Genomic DNA, 15,072 nt, shown 5'->3' on the forward strand with positions numbered 1-15,072 from the left:
CCACCCTTCCACTTTTGCACACCTGCCTCAGTTCGGCCTCCAGGTCCAGGTCGTTTGCTTCTGGCTGTCCTGGTGGGCGATAGTACAGTCCCAATTTGATGTCATCTCCTTCCCCTCCTGTCAGCTTAACCCATAGTGACTCCAGACTGTCTGCCCTTATTGTTGTTTCTGTTCTGGATGAAGGAATGGAGTCCTTTATATACAGTGCTATTCCTCCCCCCTTCTTGTGTGCCCTGTCCTTCCTGTAGAGTTTGTATCCTGGCTGGGCCACATCCCATTTGTTGTCCTCTGACCACCATGTCTCTGTGATTCCTATTATGTCTAGGTCCTTATTTCTGGCTATAACTTCTAGCTCCCCCATTTTAGTCCTTAGGCTCCTAGCATTTGTATATAGGCAATTTAAGTCCCAGTTAGTTACCTTTTCTTTTGGATCTACTCTTGATTTGATGCTCCTGCTGGTCTCCTCACGGGCTGCCTCCTGTGGTGTGTCTATCCCGTCCTCTGCCCACTTATTTGTTCTTTGATAGCCCTCTGGTTCCGGCTGTGTCCTCCATGTCTTGCTCTTTAGCTCTAATTGCCTCTCGGGTCCCTGTACTGCATCTTTGGGTTTATGACCATAAAGTGTCCATTTTGTCTCTAGTCCACTATCTCCATTTCCTGTTTCAGTATCCTTGCTCGATACTGTGGTCCGATGTGTCGAGGTCAGATCGACACGTGCATGCATGTAACATCATTGGTCGACGTCCACGCATGCTCAGAGGCTCTCTAGACACGGCCCCGAGTTTATTGTGCCATGGCTGAAAATGTTTGTGAGACACTGCAATAGAAGAAGGAAAGGAATGCCATAATGTAAAAGGAAAGAAATCCATGCACTCAAGAAGAAAAAAAAAAAGAAATGGGGAGGAGGAAGCGGGATAAAGTTACAAAGGGGAGATGATCCACAAAATCCAGAAAAAAAAGCAGATTGATAGAAGATATCTATTGCCAAGAAGCAGCAGGTTGCAGAAGATTCTCCATCACCAAGAGCATTTATTCATCAGTAAAACCTATTAAAAGCCTTATGCAGCCGTGTTTCGTCCACTTATGAGTTGTGGCTCATAATAACTAACATCCCCCCTTCCCTTTTTACAAAACTGCACTGCTCTGATGCTCATAGGATCTCTATGATCGTTGGAGCAGCGCAGAGCATTCAGTGCATTAGTATTTTGGGGAGCAATGTAGTTTATGAACTGTGTAACTCTGTGCAGTGGAATAAATTTCTGCTGCTAGCAGTATTTAATGAAATATTACTGTAAACATGTATTACATGTATTTATGATTGATCTTGGATAACAGAATTTGTTAATATTGTATATCTCTTGTATATTAGAATTTGTTATTACTGTACACCACTTAGCACTGATATATATAGCGGTATATCAAATCTATTAAATCCAATCCAATAAGGTAGCCTTCAGCCATGGGTTTCCCCATGTGTGACTATAGAGAATCAAAGTTGCTTACCTGTATAGGGGCTTTTCATAGGTCAGCAGATTAAATTAGAAACACATACTCATCTGCCCAGGGAGTTGACCCAAGCTCTATATTAAATTGAGGCTTCATAATATAGTGGCTGCAAAAGTCCCAATCATTCTCGGAGCTATTTGTATCAGTGCCACCCAGTTGTCTATCTAATTTATCTTGCTGTCTACAGAGAGCTCCTATTACAGTTAAGTAATTCTGCTTTCTAAGAAATTGATTTCACTCTTTTAGTTTTAGAATAAAGCATCATAAGGATGAATGCAAAAGCTTTCATAATTGTGTCTTCGGTTCCATTTTTGTATCTCCAAACACTGGTAGGCATGTCTTAAGTAAAACAGCATGACATTCAGTCACCCAGAAAAATGTAAAATACAAAGCATACCAATAAGGTACAGAATCTGGCATTTATAGTCTTATAGCCACATTTTGATTTTGAAAGTTTGTGGTTGGTTCAGTCGTTCCTGTAACATAAATGCTGGGTTTTACTAAACTGCTGAAGAGCTTCTTAACGCAGGCCGACAAAGTAAATGCTCTAACACTCATAGGGATTAAATGAGCACCGGACCACTTAGCTCGCCGGACCACAGTAAAAAGCTCTATCACAGTTTAGTAAAAGGAGCCAAAAATTATTGGTTAAAATAAGTAAAAATATTATAAATGTAAACTCAGATTTAAAATAAGGATACATTTCTTCAGAGGGCTATATGGCCTTATTTGGCAGCTTGACTTTTAGCAAGACGACTCGGAGGCTCTATTTTGAACCCAGGTGCTAATGAGGCAGGAACATGTGGGGATCACCCTTGGTCCCCACCAGATACCCAGAAAGCCCAGGTAAGAGCTGGGGGAGTTTGGGAGATGGAATATATGTTGGAGGAGGGGGTAATCTTGGGCTGTTAGGGGGCAAATGGGGGAATCGGGGGAGGGGTTAATATCAGATGATGTCTGTGCCAGATGGTGTAAGTGTCAGAAACTACGCATTATGGATTGTAAACTCGACTCCTGCATATGTAGATGCTCATGCTTAACACATGTGAAGCCCTGCAAGACTACGCTCTTGGTGCATGCGTACACAGTCAGTGCTGTTGCTGCTGCTGCTGCACTTGAACATGCCAGCATACTTTTTACTGGTTAGCAGTCAGGAATTCAAAAAGATTAAGGCAATTTAGAAAGCATTTTACACCTGGTTTCCTCAGGCAGTTATTGCAAAACACAGCTTGTGTTGAAGCCAGGGACTCACATCTGCATTGCCCTAAGATAAGTGTTTGGAATACTCAGTTTTCATAATTTATAAGCAAAATGAAGAGAAAATTTGCATGAAATATGATGTGCTGTGATTACAACTCAGAACTATACCATTGGTATAACTGTTTTATGAGCACATAACAGGATTTAACCAGCACTTTAACCTTGGCTATAAAGCAGTGGTCTCAAACTCAAACCCTTTGCGGGGCCACATTTTGGATTTGTAGGTACTTGGAGGGCCGCAGAAAAAAATAGTTAATGTCTTATTAAAGAAATGACAATTTTGCATGAGGTTAAACTCTTTATAGTTTATAAAACTTTCCTTTAACAGTTTTACCTTATGCAAAATTGTCATTTCTTTAATAAGACATTAACTATTTTTTCTGCGGCCCTCCAAGTACTCTATTTTTTCTGCAGCACTCACATTTAAAGTTTAATATCTTTTCTTTCTCAAAACTGGCACATTTCTATTACTAAATTGAAAATAAAATCATTTTCCTACCTTTGTTTGGTAATTTCATCAGTCTCTGGTTGCACTTTATTCTTCTGACTGTGCATCCAATATTTCTTCTCTTCTTTCAGCCTCCTGTATACTTCCTCTCCTCCAGACCTCATTCCCTCCCCCAACTTTTTCTTTCTTTTTCTATGTCTGTCTTTCTCTGATTTCTTGTCCCATTTTTTGCTTTGTTTCTGGCTCCTTGTCCCCCCCTCTTCTTTCTTTTTTTCTTCTGGCTCCCTATCCCCCCCCTCCTTCTTTCTTTTTTCCTTCTGGCTCCCTGCCCCCCCTTCTTTCTTTCTTCCTTCCTGCCCTCCCCCATGCCACCGCCACCGGGGAATAGGCTGCTGCTGCTGCTGCCGCCATCGGGAACAGGCAGAGATCTCCACGGGGCTGACCAACTCTCGCCGCCCGACGTCAATTCTAACGTCGGAAAGGACGTTCCGGGCAGCCAGGCAGCGATTGGCTAGCCAGAACATCCTCTCGACGTCAGAATTGAGGTCGGGCGGCGAGAGAAGCAGGGAGATCAAAGAGCATGGTGCCAGCCTGTTCCCCGATGGCAGCGGTGAGAAGGGAAGGGAAGCAGTTGGGCACCCCTGCTCTAGACGAGCCGCGAGCCACACTCTAGGAAGAACAGTGGAGGGTGACCAGCTGTGCGGACCGCCCCCCCCCCTTGGTACGCCACTGGAGCAGCAGCGTGTCTGGCCGGCTCATTCCATTCAAAGCCGCGGGTGGCGGCTCCTTGCGAGATCCGCGCCTGTGTCTGAAGCCTCTCTGATGTTGTGATGTCAGAGAGGCTTCCGATGCAGGAGTGAATAGCACAAGGAGCCGCCAACCCGCGGCTTTGAACGGAACGAACCGGCCAGACCCGCTGCTGCTCCAAAAGAAAGGGAATGATCCAGTCCAGACCACGGACCGCAAATAAAACTTGGAGAGCCACATGTGGCACGCGGGCCGCGTGTTTGAGACCGCTGCTATAAAGCATTGTTTTTTTAATGTTTAGTATATTGGGGAGTTTTGTAGTAAGGTTATTCCCTTTATCTCCTTGAGTGACTTGCGTGGGATTTTAAAATTGCTGGGGAAGCGCTGGAGGAAATTGAATGCTGTTGTGAGTTCCTGCCATTTGACTGCTTGCTGGTTTCATGTTTTGGCAGTGCCTGGCGTGTGGACTAAGGCTGCAAATCTTCCCCTGAGATAACTTTCCCTCTCGAGTGGGAACTATTGCTGGCCCCACCCCCTTTGAGTGACATGTTGGGAGTGCGGGGTTTTAAAATTGTTGGGGAGGCACCAGAGGGGTGAATGCTGGCTTTGTCGCACCGTCAAAAGAGCGCAGCTAAGGAGTGAGTGTGCTACTTAGAGTGCTCCTTTGAGCGATCATTTGTGCGATCAATTGAGCAATTCTAGAGTTGGTCTTTTTGGTTGTGTGAAGGGAGAACATGATTGAATTTACTGAGGAGATGTGTAGGAATGTTTATGGCATAGAAGTGATAATGGGGACCAGTTGATATGGTGCTCTTGCAGCTAAATCGGCATGTAGGCGAGTAGATTCAGGTATAACAAAATTTTCACAACAGGCTAGACTGATTCAGGTACAATGATTTGAGACTATTTTATGCAGGATGGGATAAAATTGAAATTATTTGTGATTTAATTATCAAGGAGGGTTTTATGTGTGTGTCTGAGTCATGGTTGTTGAAGACGGATGTTGCAATTGTGAGACAGTGTTGTCATAAGGGATGTGGATGGTTTTGGGCATGTTGTGAAGTAAGCGTGGTAGAGGAGTGGTGGTGTTTTATAAATTAGTAATGGATTTAAAGAAGGTGGGGGTCTATGATTTGTGAGTTTGGTGAGTATTTGATGTTGAAAAATGGTTGGATGGTTTTGTGTGTAGTTTACTTGCCACCTGGTGTCGCAAGTACCCATGGCTTTCCTTTTTTAGAATTCTTATTAGGTATATTGGTGAGTTTAGACAATTTATGTTTGATTGGGAATTTTAATGACCCTCTAGCACCTGAGGATCTAAAAGAGGAGAAAATGAATTGTGAACTTTTTATATTCCAGCAGGACTATCCTTATTGCAGATAGTATTGGATAGTACCCAGAAAGCAGAAAATGTTTTAGATTTAGAGTTTTTATCGCACAGTCTTCATGAGAGGTTGGATGGTATGGCTTTGGTGCTTGAAGTGCCTTGGTCTGATCATAGTTTGCTGACATTTCAGTTTAGCTTGGTTATAAGGCTATCAAATGATGTGAAGTCAAGAGGATTTAGTGGACGTTTGGAAATCAAATCTAAAGGTAGATGAGGAGAGGACATTAGATGGAGGCTTTGATTTATGGTGTGCCTCTTTGACCTCCTCTCTGGACACAGTGGCTTCAGAGAAATTGATCATGGAATGCCATGATTTTGTTCCCTGTCCATGGAAGTCTGAAGGGATAGTTAAAGTGAGATGTGAGCTATGGAAATCTGAGAATTTGGAGGAAGTCAGGAGGAGATCAGGATGATTATGACAGTTGTTGCATTCGGCTGTTAGAATGCAAATCTTTGTGAGAAATTGAGCTTGTTAGATTTTTCCAGAAGCGTATTAAGTATGCTCAGAGTAAACCAAGGAAATTATTCAACACTGTTAAATATTTTATTGATGGAAAATGTGGAAGTGAGCAACTAACTACCTAATGCAGAAGTGTATGCAGTTTTTATGCAACGTAAGCAGATTGAGGATGTATCGAGTGGAAGTGTTAGAGTAAGTTGTGCAGCCATTGGTTTAAAATGTCTTACAGATTCTTGGAGTACGTTTCAACTTGTGGATGAAGAACAGGTCTCGCTGATCACTGGGTAGGTGACACCAACGCATGTGGTGTCAGATCCCTGTAAAACTAGTATTATAAGGCAGATACCGCATGCGGTGAGTCTTTTTGTTACTTCTGTTGTGAATAAGTCATTGAGTGAGGGAATTCTGCCTTTGGTATGTATAGAATCAAGTTACACCGATCTTGCAAAAGAGTGGGTTTGATGTAGAGGAGATGAAGAATTTTTGGCCAATTTCTGTGATCCCATTTTTGGGCAAGATAATTGAGAAGGTTGTGATGAAACAGTTGAATGATGTCAGAGAAAGGGCGGGGCCGCCGGAAGAGGAAGCAGCGCAGCGCAGGGCTCAGAGAAGGGGCTGGACCACCGGCAGAGGAAGCAGCTGGCATCCGGAAACAACGGTAGGCAGCTTCTCCATGCGGGAGGGGGAGGGGGGGAGGCTGTGGGGGTGCGAGCGGTCCTTCGGGTGGGGGTGTGAGCGGTCCTTCGGGGTGGGAGTGCGAGCGGTCCTTCGGGGTGATGAATTGGATGTCGGGGGGGGGGCATCAGGCTTTCAGGGTGGGGACAGGACTTTAAGGGGGGACAGGCAGACCTTCAGGAGAGTCGGGGCGGCGAACGGAGAGTCGGGGCGGTATGCGCGCTATAGTAAAATTTTTTTACATAAATTTCTGTTCCCTGCGCGCTATACCCGTGTGCGCGGTATATGAGTGAAAATACGGTAATAGTAGTATAATGAGGGATAGTAACTTTATAAATGGAATGAGTATTACAGTACCTGTAACGCTGACTTTACTAAGCTGCAGTAGAGGTTTTTACTGTGGGCCAGTGAGGTAAATGTTCTAACGTTCATATAATTCCTGTGAGCATCTGAGCATTTACCTTGCTGGCCTGCAGTAGAAACCTCCATTGCGGCTTTGTAAAAGTTACCCTAAATCTTCATCAAAATAACTGATGATTACATACTTTCCAAGGAATATTTTTTTTTTAATCTTATTGATTTTGTATTTGCATGGTAGACCAAATTAGATCATAGTAGTCAATGGAGTGCTCATTCAAGCTTTTAATTTCATAATGCTTATAATCTCCACTGTGGGAACTTTATGGCATTCTTTACCAGTTAAAAAAAAACAACAATAAAAAAAATTCTCACATATATGATACTAATTTTATTTTCTATTTCTCTAGTGGAAATTCAAAAATGGAAGAAGCCTGTGAAATGTATGCCAGAGCTGCAAACATGTTCAAAATGGCCAAAAACTGGACTGGTATGTACATGCACCAATCTGTGTATATGTGGGCATGTTTTTTCATTTTATTAGTAATGAGAATAATTCCACTAGTTCTAGCAGTATGAGAGAAAGTATTTTATGTAATATGTAAACTGCTTTGGTTGTATCACAGGAACATGGTATATCAAGAATTTAAAATATATAAACATTATCACAATTAAAAGGCATAATCTGTCCATTGTAATTTCATGGGTACCTAACCCAACCTCTTGTAATGTAATCTGACCTTGAACTGAATAGGTATAGTTGGAATAGAAAGTCTGATTAACATAACATAAATTCTTCCAATGCAGGGGAAAGGGGATCATTGAACAACTGTCTTTGAAACACCAGGTCTTTGGTGCTCTGCTTTCCTCCAGGTCTTTCAGTTGAAGATTAATAGCAACATAGTCTGAAACAGTAATCTGATGTACTCATATATCATGTGCTCCATCCCCAGAGCAGGACCCCTGAGACAAACCAAAAATCTATCCTTTACTAAAACCTGTGCACAGCAGAAAAAAAAAGTATAGTCACACCTTCCACCTTTGTGTTTCTCTCTAAATGTATACTAGACTTGATGCATTCACATTTGCATCTAAGATCCTAATTGCTGAGTCCCCTCCCCTGCCCATCCAAGAGAACTATTCCCATCTTTTTAATATTGTCAATACACAGTTAGTTACCACTGAAACAAATCATTCTTTTTGTTTGTAATTTTAAACTTTTGGGAAAAAAAATGTTTTTTTCCTTGGGTGGGCCATATGTATTTGCCAAAGCCAGTTGAATATTACAGTATTTACTCCCCAACAATTTTGAAGCAGAGATCTAGCCACAAATGTACAGCCTCTATAAATCAAAATAGCCACTTTCTCTCTGTCTCCCTGTAACTTGGAAAAAACCAAACAAACCTGATTCACCTAACTTCCCTGCAACTTAGCATGTTCCTTAGGCAAAATGTAGTTTTCTTGTATAAAAGCCATTGTTTTCATTCTATGAAGCCTTATCTAAGGCCCTTTTTTAATAGGATAGTTCATCCCGTTCATTTTCCAAGCTAATCTGCACTTGTTTTCACCCCTATCTGATGGGCACTTCAGTGCTACCAACTCCCCACCTGATAACCCATAGAAGGGGCCTAGGGGATCTGGCCAATTGGAATCTTAGGCCACTCCCAGCGCATCCCAGAATGCACTGGGAGATGGGCCTAGGATTCCGGTTGGCCAATCAGGTACTTAGGCTCCTCCATGGTGCATCCCATGCCCACCATTGCAGCAGAGGTGGGCCTGCCAGCCAGACGCAGGCAGGAGCTGTCCATCCGGCCAACGATTCAAGGTTGGAGGGAGGTCCTGGGGGGGGGTTAGGGGGTCCCGGTGGGAGGGGTTCCAGCAGGAGGGATTGGGCATCCCTCCTGCCGCAGTCTTTACGGAGGTGGGGGGTGTCTGTTAGGAGGAATTAGGCACTCCTCCTGCTGCGGACGTTTGGGGGGGTGCCAGCTTCGGGGGTCCTGGTAGTCTTTGTGCGGGAGGGGGGGCGGACCGCGGCCGCTAAACTGATCGCAGCAGGGAGATCCCTTGCCACCATCAGTTCAGCGGCAACCCGATTCTCTAACCGGTACCTGTAATATGAGCACAAGTTAGAGTGGTTGTTAGGTGGATTAGGGTGATTCAGTATAGAGCATCCATGTGCGATTCTCAAAAGCACCCTATACTGAATCCGGGCCTGAGTGTATAAATTTTCACTCAAAATTTCACTGAACTCCTAAATTTAGGAGCATAAAAAGTGGGTAGCAGCAAGAGCGAATTTAGGAGGGAGGAAAAGGAACTTGGCATTGATTTTCAGTACTAGTTTTATCAGTTATAGATTATTGGAATATAGTTATGTTGTGTGGTACCCAGAAGCACCTTTGAAGGCTCTGTTTGTTACAAAACACGGCTGTTGTCTGATTTTCAGTTTTAAAAGATCAGACTATATTACACCCTACTTTTGTAAATTGCATGTATTGCATGTGTAAGCATGTATTTTGTTTTTGTTATAAGGCACTTCACGGTTTCTTGCCTGGTTATTTACTGGATCACTTTGTATTTAACAATTCTCTTCGCAAAATCTGACATTCTTTGTCTTTCCCCCAGCCTAAAATGCATATTTAAGAAATTTCAGGGTAGAGGTGGTGATTATAAAAAACCCAAGGGATTGTATGGATTTGAAAAAAATATAAATGTGATGGGGGAGCAAATGTTGGTGAAAAAGGAGATGAATGTGTTGGGAGTATGTTTGGATAACTTGTTGACAATGGGAAGTCAAATACTGAAGACAATTCAAGTGGGGTACATGCAGTTACAAATGTTGTTTAGGTTAAAGCCAATGCTCCAACGTTAGGATTTTCATACTGTGGTGCAAGCGTTAATTTTAAGGAAGGTGGATTATTGCAATGCATTGTACCTGGGGGCTGTGAAAGTTAAGACGAGGGCGTTGCAATTACTGGTGAACTCGGCAGCAAGGTTGAGTACTGGTGTGCCCAGAATGGCTCATATAAGACCGATTTTGAAACAGCTACACTGGTTGCTAATTCAACAGAGAGTACAATATAAAATACTGTTCATAGTACATCAGGTACTGTACCATGTATCTCCTATTGTTTTGCAAGGGTCTCTAGAAATTTATCATCCAAGAAGGAGTTTAAGGTCAGAAAGAAGTATGAAACTAAATTTGAGCAGTAACAGGATAATCACTCACTCTAGGATTGGTGACGCCATGTTATCGATAGGGAGTGTAGAAGCCTGGAATGCTCTGCCAGGACCTTTGCGCTTATGTGCAGCTAGATTAGGTTTTAAGAAATTGTTGGAGACACAATTGTTTGTGAATGCTTTTATGTGATGCAATACAGTTGACGAGTTAAAAGTGTTTGATGATAAGAAGGGAGTTATTGTGATGATTTAGGGCTAGATTCACTAAGCAAACTGATCGTGTACTGATCGGTTTGTGAGCCCTTAGTGACCCGATTCACTAACCTGTGTAGCAATCCGATCCCGATCCGTGCATGCAAATGAGGGGAATCGGCATGCAAAGCAGGAAGGATGCGATTCACAACACTTTTTTCCTGACACACCGACTGGCTGACCGATCAAGAGCAAGCGACTGCTCCCCGGCTCTCTGCTGCGAACTGCTCCCTGCTTCCCCCGACTCTCTCTGCCTCCTCCGACTCTCCTGCTCTCTGCCACAACCTGCTCTCTGCCTGCCCCGACTTTCCTAATCTGTAAAACTGCTAATAAAATGTATAATTTAAGATGATTGTTTCATTTCTTTCTAGAGTACAGCAGAAAAGATCCGTAAAATTGGAGAGGCAGAAGCTTCTATCATTGAAGCAATCTCCTGCTCTCTGCCGTGACCTGCTGTCTGCCTGCCCCGGCTTTCTCTGCCTCCCCCGACTCTCCTGCTCTCTGCCGCCCTTTCCTGCAGCACAAGCCCTTGGTTTTAACCCGCTTTAAACCCACAGTCTCGCACTCCGGGGAAGGGTGGCAGCAAGCAAGTGAGTCCGGGCCAATAAAAAAAGTTAAAAAACCAGACATCAGACACATGCGCAGACCATCTACAGGCAAAGTAGATGGTCTGCGCATGCGTCGGGATCGCTACCTAGTGATCCATGTTGGCAGATGGAGGTGTGTCTCCAATTGCCCCATTAGAATATTATTGGTTGCAGAATCCATTGGACCTGCCCGGATCGGTCACAATCGGGCAGGTTAGTGAATTTAGCCCTTAGTGATTGAGGAGTTATTTGATTGTCGATGCCTTTGTAATGACATGAAGAATTGGGCTATAATGAATATGTATGTATTGTTTTACTTTTATGTATGTTTTAATGTAAACTGCGTAGGTTTTATGTGGTATAAATTTTTTTTAAATAAATAAATTTATGATTGTCGAATTATTAATTGTGTGTTATACTTGTAATTTGCTGTATTTGAATAGTTTCTTTTATTGTTAATTACCCACATTGAACAACAAAGTATTGCGGGATAGAAATAAAATTTAATGTTATGTTATTTTTTTTATGTTAAGTATAGGAACTCAGCCTTTTTTTGAATACCAGTCCTGCCTTATAAATATTGCCTGTCACAACTCATTGTTTGAAAATGAACAAGGTGTGAAGTAGAGAATGACATGGGGAAAAAAATCTGTCCCCGTCACTGCCCCGTTCCCACCGTCCCGTCCCTGCAGCATCCACCCTTCCCTCTTGCCACCTCACCGCCCTGAGAATCTCCCTCCCTCCCCCTTACCTTCGCGGCACGTTTGGAAAGAAACTTACTGAAGCCGGTGGAGACTGCCTGCCTGTGCCAGCAGTCGCGTGTTTGTGGGCAGAAGCTTCTCCTCTGACACAACCGGAAGTTGCATCAGAGGAGAAGCTTCCGCCCACACACATGCAACTAAAGGCAGGCAGGCTTCGCCGGCTTCAGTAAGTTTTTTTACTAAAGCGCTGCGATGGTAAGGGAGAGGGAGGGGGCTGTGTGCGATCGGTGACCGTGCGCCTTCCCTCCCTTAACTGCAGGGACAAGGCCATTCACCACTCCACGGGGCAGTGGATGGCCTTGTCCCCGTGCCCACAGTGAGCACTTTTCCCCCCCACCGTTTTGACGGGTCACCCGTGGCTAGCCACGGGTAACTACCACCGTGATTTTCTCTAGTGTGAAGCATGCTAATGCTTATAGTTTCTCTGATATTTCCTTAAACAACTTCAGAAAGCTTTACTTTTGTTGGATATTTTTTTTTCTAGCTGCAGGAAGTGCATTTTGCCAGGCAGCCAAACTCCATATGCAGCTTCAGAGCAAACACGATGGTGCCACCTGCTATGTAGATGCTGGGAATGCTTTCAAAAAAGCAGATCCACAAGGTAAGGAATGTGATACATTCATTCAAAAGAACTCTGCACAAAGCTAATGACAATATAGGTACTGAAATCACTTCTAACAGCATATTTAAAAAAGAAGACATATATTACTTCAAATGTTCCTTATTTGTATTCTATTAAATTATTTGAGAATGGACCGTTTACTGTATTTGGCACATAAATAATAAGCCTTTTATATGTGAATTGGTGCTGTTGGTTCAGATCTAACTCAGATTGGTAGTGACTTAGGAATATTACTGACTGAAATCCATTGTGTGAAAGAAATATTCATCATGACCCAGTTCCTAGTAGACAGTTATCCATATTGCTGTACATTCTAACTATGCTGGTCTTTAATTGACACCCATTTCAATTCACGTTTTTTAAATTTCTCCCCATCAATCCATCTCAAACCCATTTTTCATTATATTTATATATTATTATATTCTTACATGGGTGACGTCATCCACGAAACCCGGTATGGACACTGCCAAGTGCACTTTCACTTTAAATCTTTAGGCAATGCGCATGTTCTGGTGCCTTCCAGCCCGATATTGGCTCATGGGACCATGAGTTCTTATTTTTCTGTGGAGCCAAGAAGCTGTGTCTTTGGTTTCTCCTCAGTATGTCAAACCTAGATATCTTTTTGTGCCTTGCTGGCTTAATTATATTGTACTTCTCGTGATTCTTCATTTTTCTTGTTTTTTTTAGTCATTCCCTTGAATTTGGTTAAATTTTTCTTCATTTTTTATTTTTTGGCCTTCCTTCAAGACCTTTTGTGCCCCAGGGAGTGTCAATGGTTTTTGGTATACTTTTTTCTCAAGCTTTCTAGGCCATTGAGTCTTTTAGCTTCATATCAGCCATTTTTCCCTCCACATCAAAGATGGTACCTAGTGACATCAACAAATGTACTTGATGTAATCGAACCATTTCAGGCTCTGACCCCCATAATTGGTGTGTTCATTGTCTAGGTCCTAACAATTGGAACATTCACTGTGACCTCTGTCTGAGTACAGTAGTTTCTTCCCCAAGATGTTGTACCTTAGATTCTTGGGCCCCTGGAGATTGCTGCAATTTCTGCTGTACAAGGGATTCATGAACTTTCTCTACTGACAGGGAATTTTTTTTTTTTTTTTAAATCTTGTTGCCGTTTGGGTTTTCCTTAAACATACTGTGTGCTGATTTATAAATACAAATTTTGAAATATCATAAAAATAACAGCAGTAAAATAATTTTGTTGCCTAGGACAGTGATTCCCAACCCTGTCCTGGAGGAACACCAGGCCAATCGGGTTTTCAGGCTAGCCCTAATGAATATGCATGAGAGAGATTTGCATATGATGGAAGTGATAGGCATGCAAATTTGCTTCATGCATATTCATTAGGGCTAGCCTGAAAACCCAATTGGCCTGGTGTTCCTCCAAGACAGGGTTGGGAATCACTGGCCTAGGAGAAGTCTGGTCCACACAGACTGAACTCTAGTGTCTTAAATGCATGGTTGCCCTCCTTACCCACAAGGTCTTTTGGACCTCCAAATGAACCTCTGGCAAACAGTATCAAAGATATTCTGGCACAGTTACTTGTCAGCAGAAAACAGGTCATTGTGACCTATCCAGTAATTTGCTTTGGGTTTGTAATTGCTGCCTCTGCAAGTTACCACCCCATGCCTTCCTAGAAGTGCAGAATGTCACTCATTGCTGTTGTCAACAAGGGCAGTTAACATCAAGTACAAATCTTTTTCATTGCTGAGACTCAGTAAGCCTCTGTCAACATGCCAGTTTGAGTATCTGAGTCAGGTTCACCCTCATATACTTCCAAGGAAATACCCAGCAATTCAAGACAGAGTTAAAAATTATCCATATAGTGGTGTACATTTATGTATTTTGTATAGATAGATATATAGAGGTCAATATTCAAAGCAATCTTAAGTGGGCAAAAAAAAGACTCCTCACTTAGAATCGCCACTGATGTTCAGCAGCACTTAACTGGGCAATACTGCTGAATATCAGCACTAACTAGCCATTTCTAAAGTGGACTGGAGAAAGGCATTGCAGAGGAGGAGTCTGGGAGAAGCTGGCAATATTCAGTGCTGGTGCTCGTACAGCTAAGCAACCAAATAGGATCGCATAAATAGTAATCCTGACTTTGGTCACTTAGTTATGTGGATCCCAGCACTGAATATTGGCTGGCATCCCAGGCCTATCTTAAGCTCCCCGGTGGTCCAGTGTGACATCAGGGCAGGAGTAAACCACATCGCTTCTGCCCCTAGAGGTGGCTGTTGTAAATTGTCAGCTGTGACTCTAGTGGTAGTCTCAGGGTACTACCGTTAGAGGTCAGCCATCCATTAAATCAATTAAAACAGTCTTCTGCTTAACTGAACCCCCAGTTGTAGCTCTTTTTTGAAATACACACCCCATGCTATTGTACAACGGATTACTAGCAACTCAGGCAGCAAAACTAGACCACCATCTCACCCATATACTGTTAACTTTGCCTGACTACAAAACCCTCCAAGAGAAATAAAGACCCTGCTTTTCAAGAACTTTGTAAAGACAAGTTAAGGCCATACCAAGTATCTCATATTTTGGAAAATGTCACAGCCGTGTAACTAGTACCTGAACCTATAATAATTCTTCTGGAAATGTCCAGCCAACTTGTTTTGTAATCCGCCTAGAACAGCGAGGTTAAGGCGGAATAAAAATCACTAATGTAATGTAATGCTATCTGTAAACGTCAATGAGAACAAATTACAACAAATTCCTAATCCTTAGCATAGTCAGGAGAGGATACCATCTGAGGCCTCTTGTATAACCACCAGACCTTCCTAAGATCAGCATTAGTTTCTTCAGATCCACCAT

General features: G+C 42.8%; 1 protein-coding gene across 1 annotated transcript in view; it reads left to right on the forward strand.

Annotated features, from left to right (window-relative positions):
- NAPB (NSF attachment protein beta) overlaps nt 1–15,072 on the forward strand; it is a 69,348-nt gene that overhangs the window by 9,693 nt on the left and 44,583 nt on the right. The window contains exons 2-3 of the mRNA XM_033939838.1: nt 7,251–7,330; nt 12,102–12,218. Of these exons, the coding sequence (XP_033795729.1) occupies nt 7,251–7,330; nt 12,102–12,218 (197 nt within the window). The remainder of the gene's footprint in view (nt 1–7,250; nt 7,331–12,101; nt 12,219–15,072) is intronic.

Source organism: Geotrypetes seraphini, chromosome 3, assembly GCF_902459505.1.
Source record: "Geotrypetes seraphini chromosome 3, aGeoSer1.1, whole genome shotgun sequence".
NCBI classification, from domain to species: domain Eukaryota; kingdom Metazoa; phylum Chordata; class Amphibia; order Gymnophiona; family Dermophiidae; genus Geotrypetes; species Geotrypetes seraphini.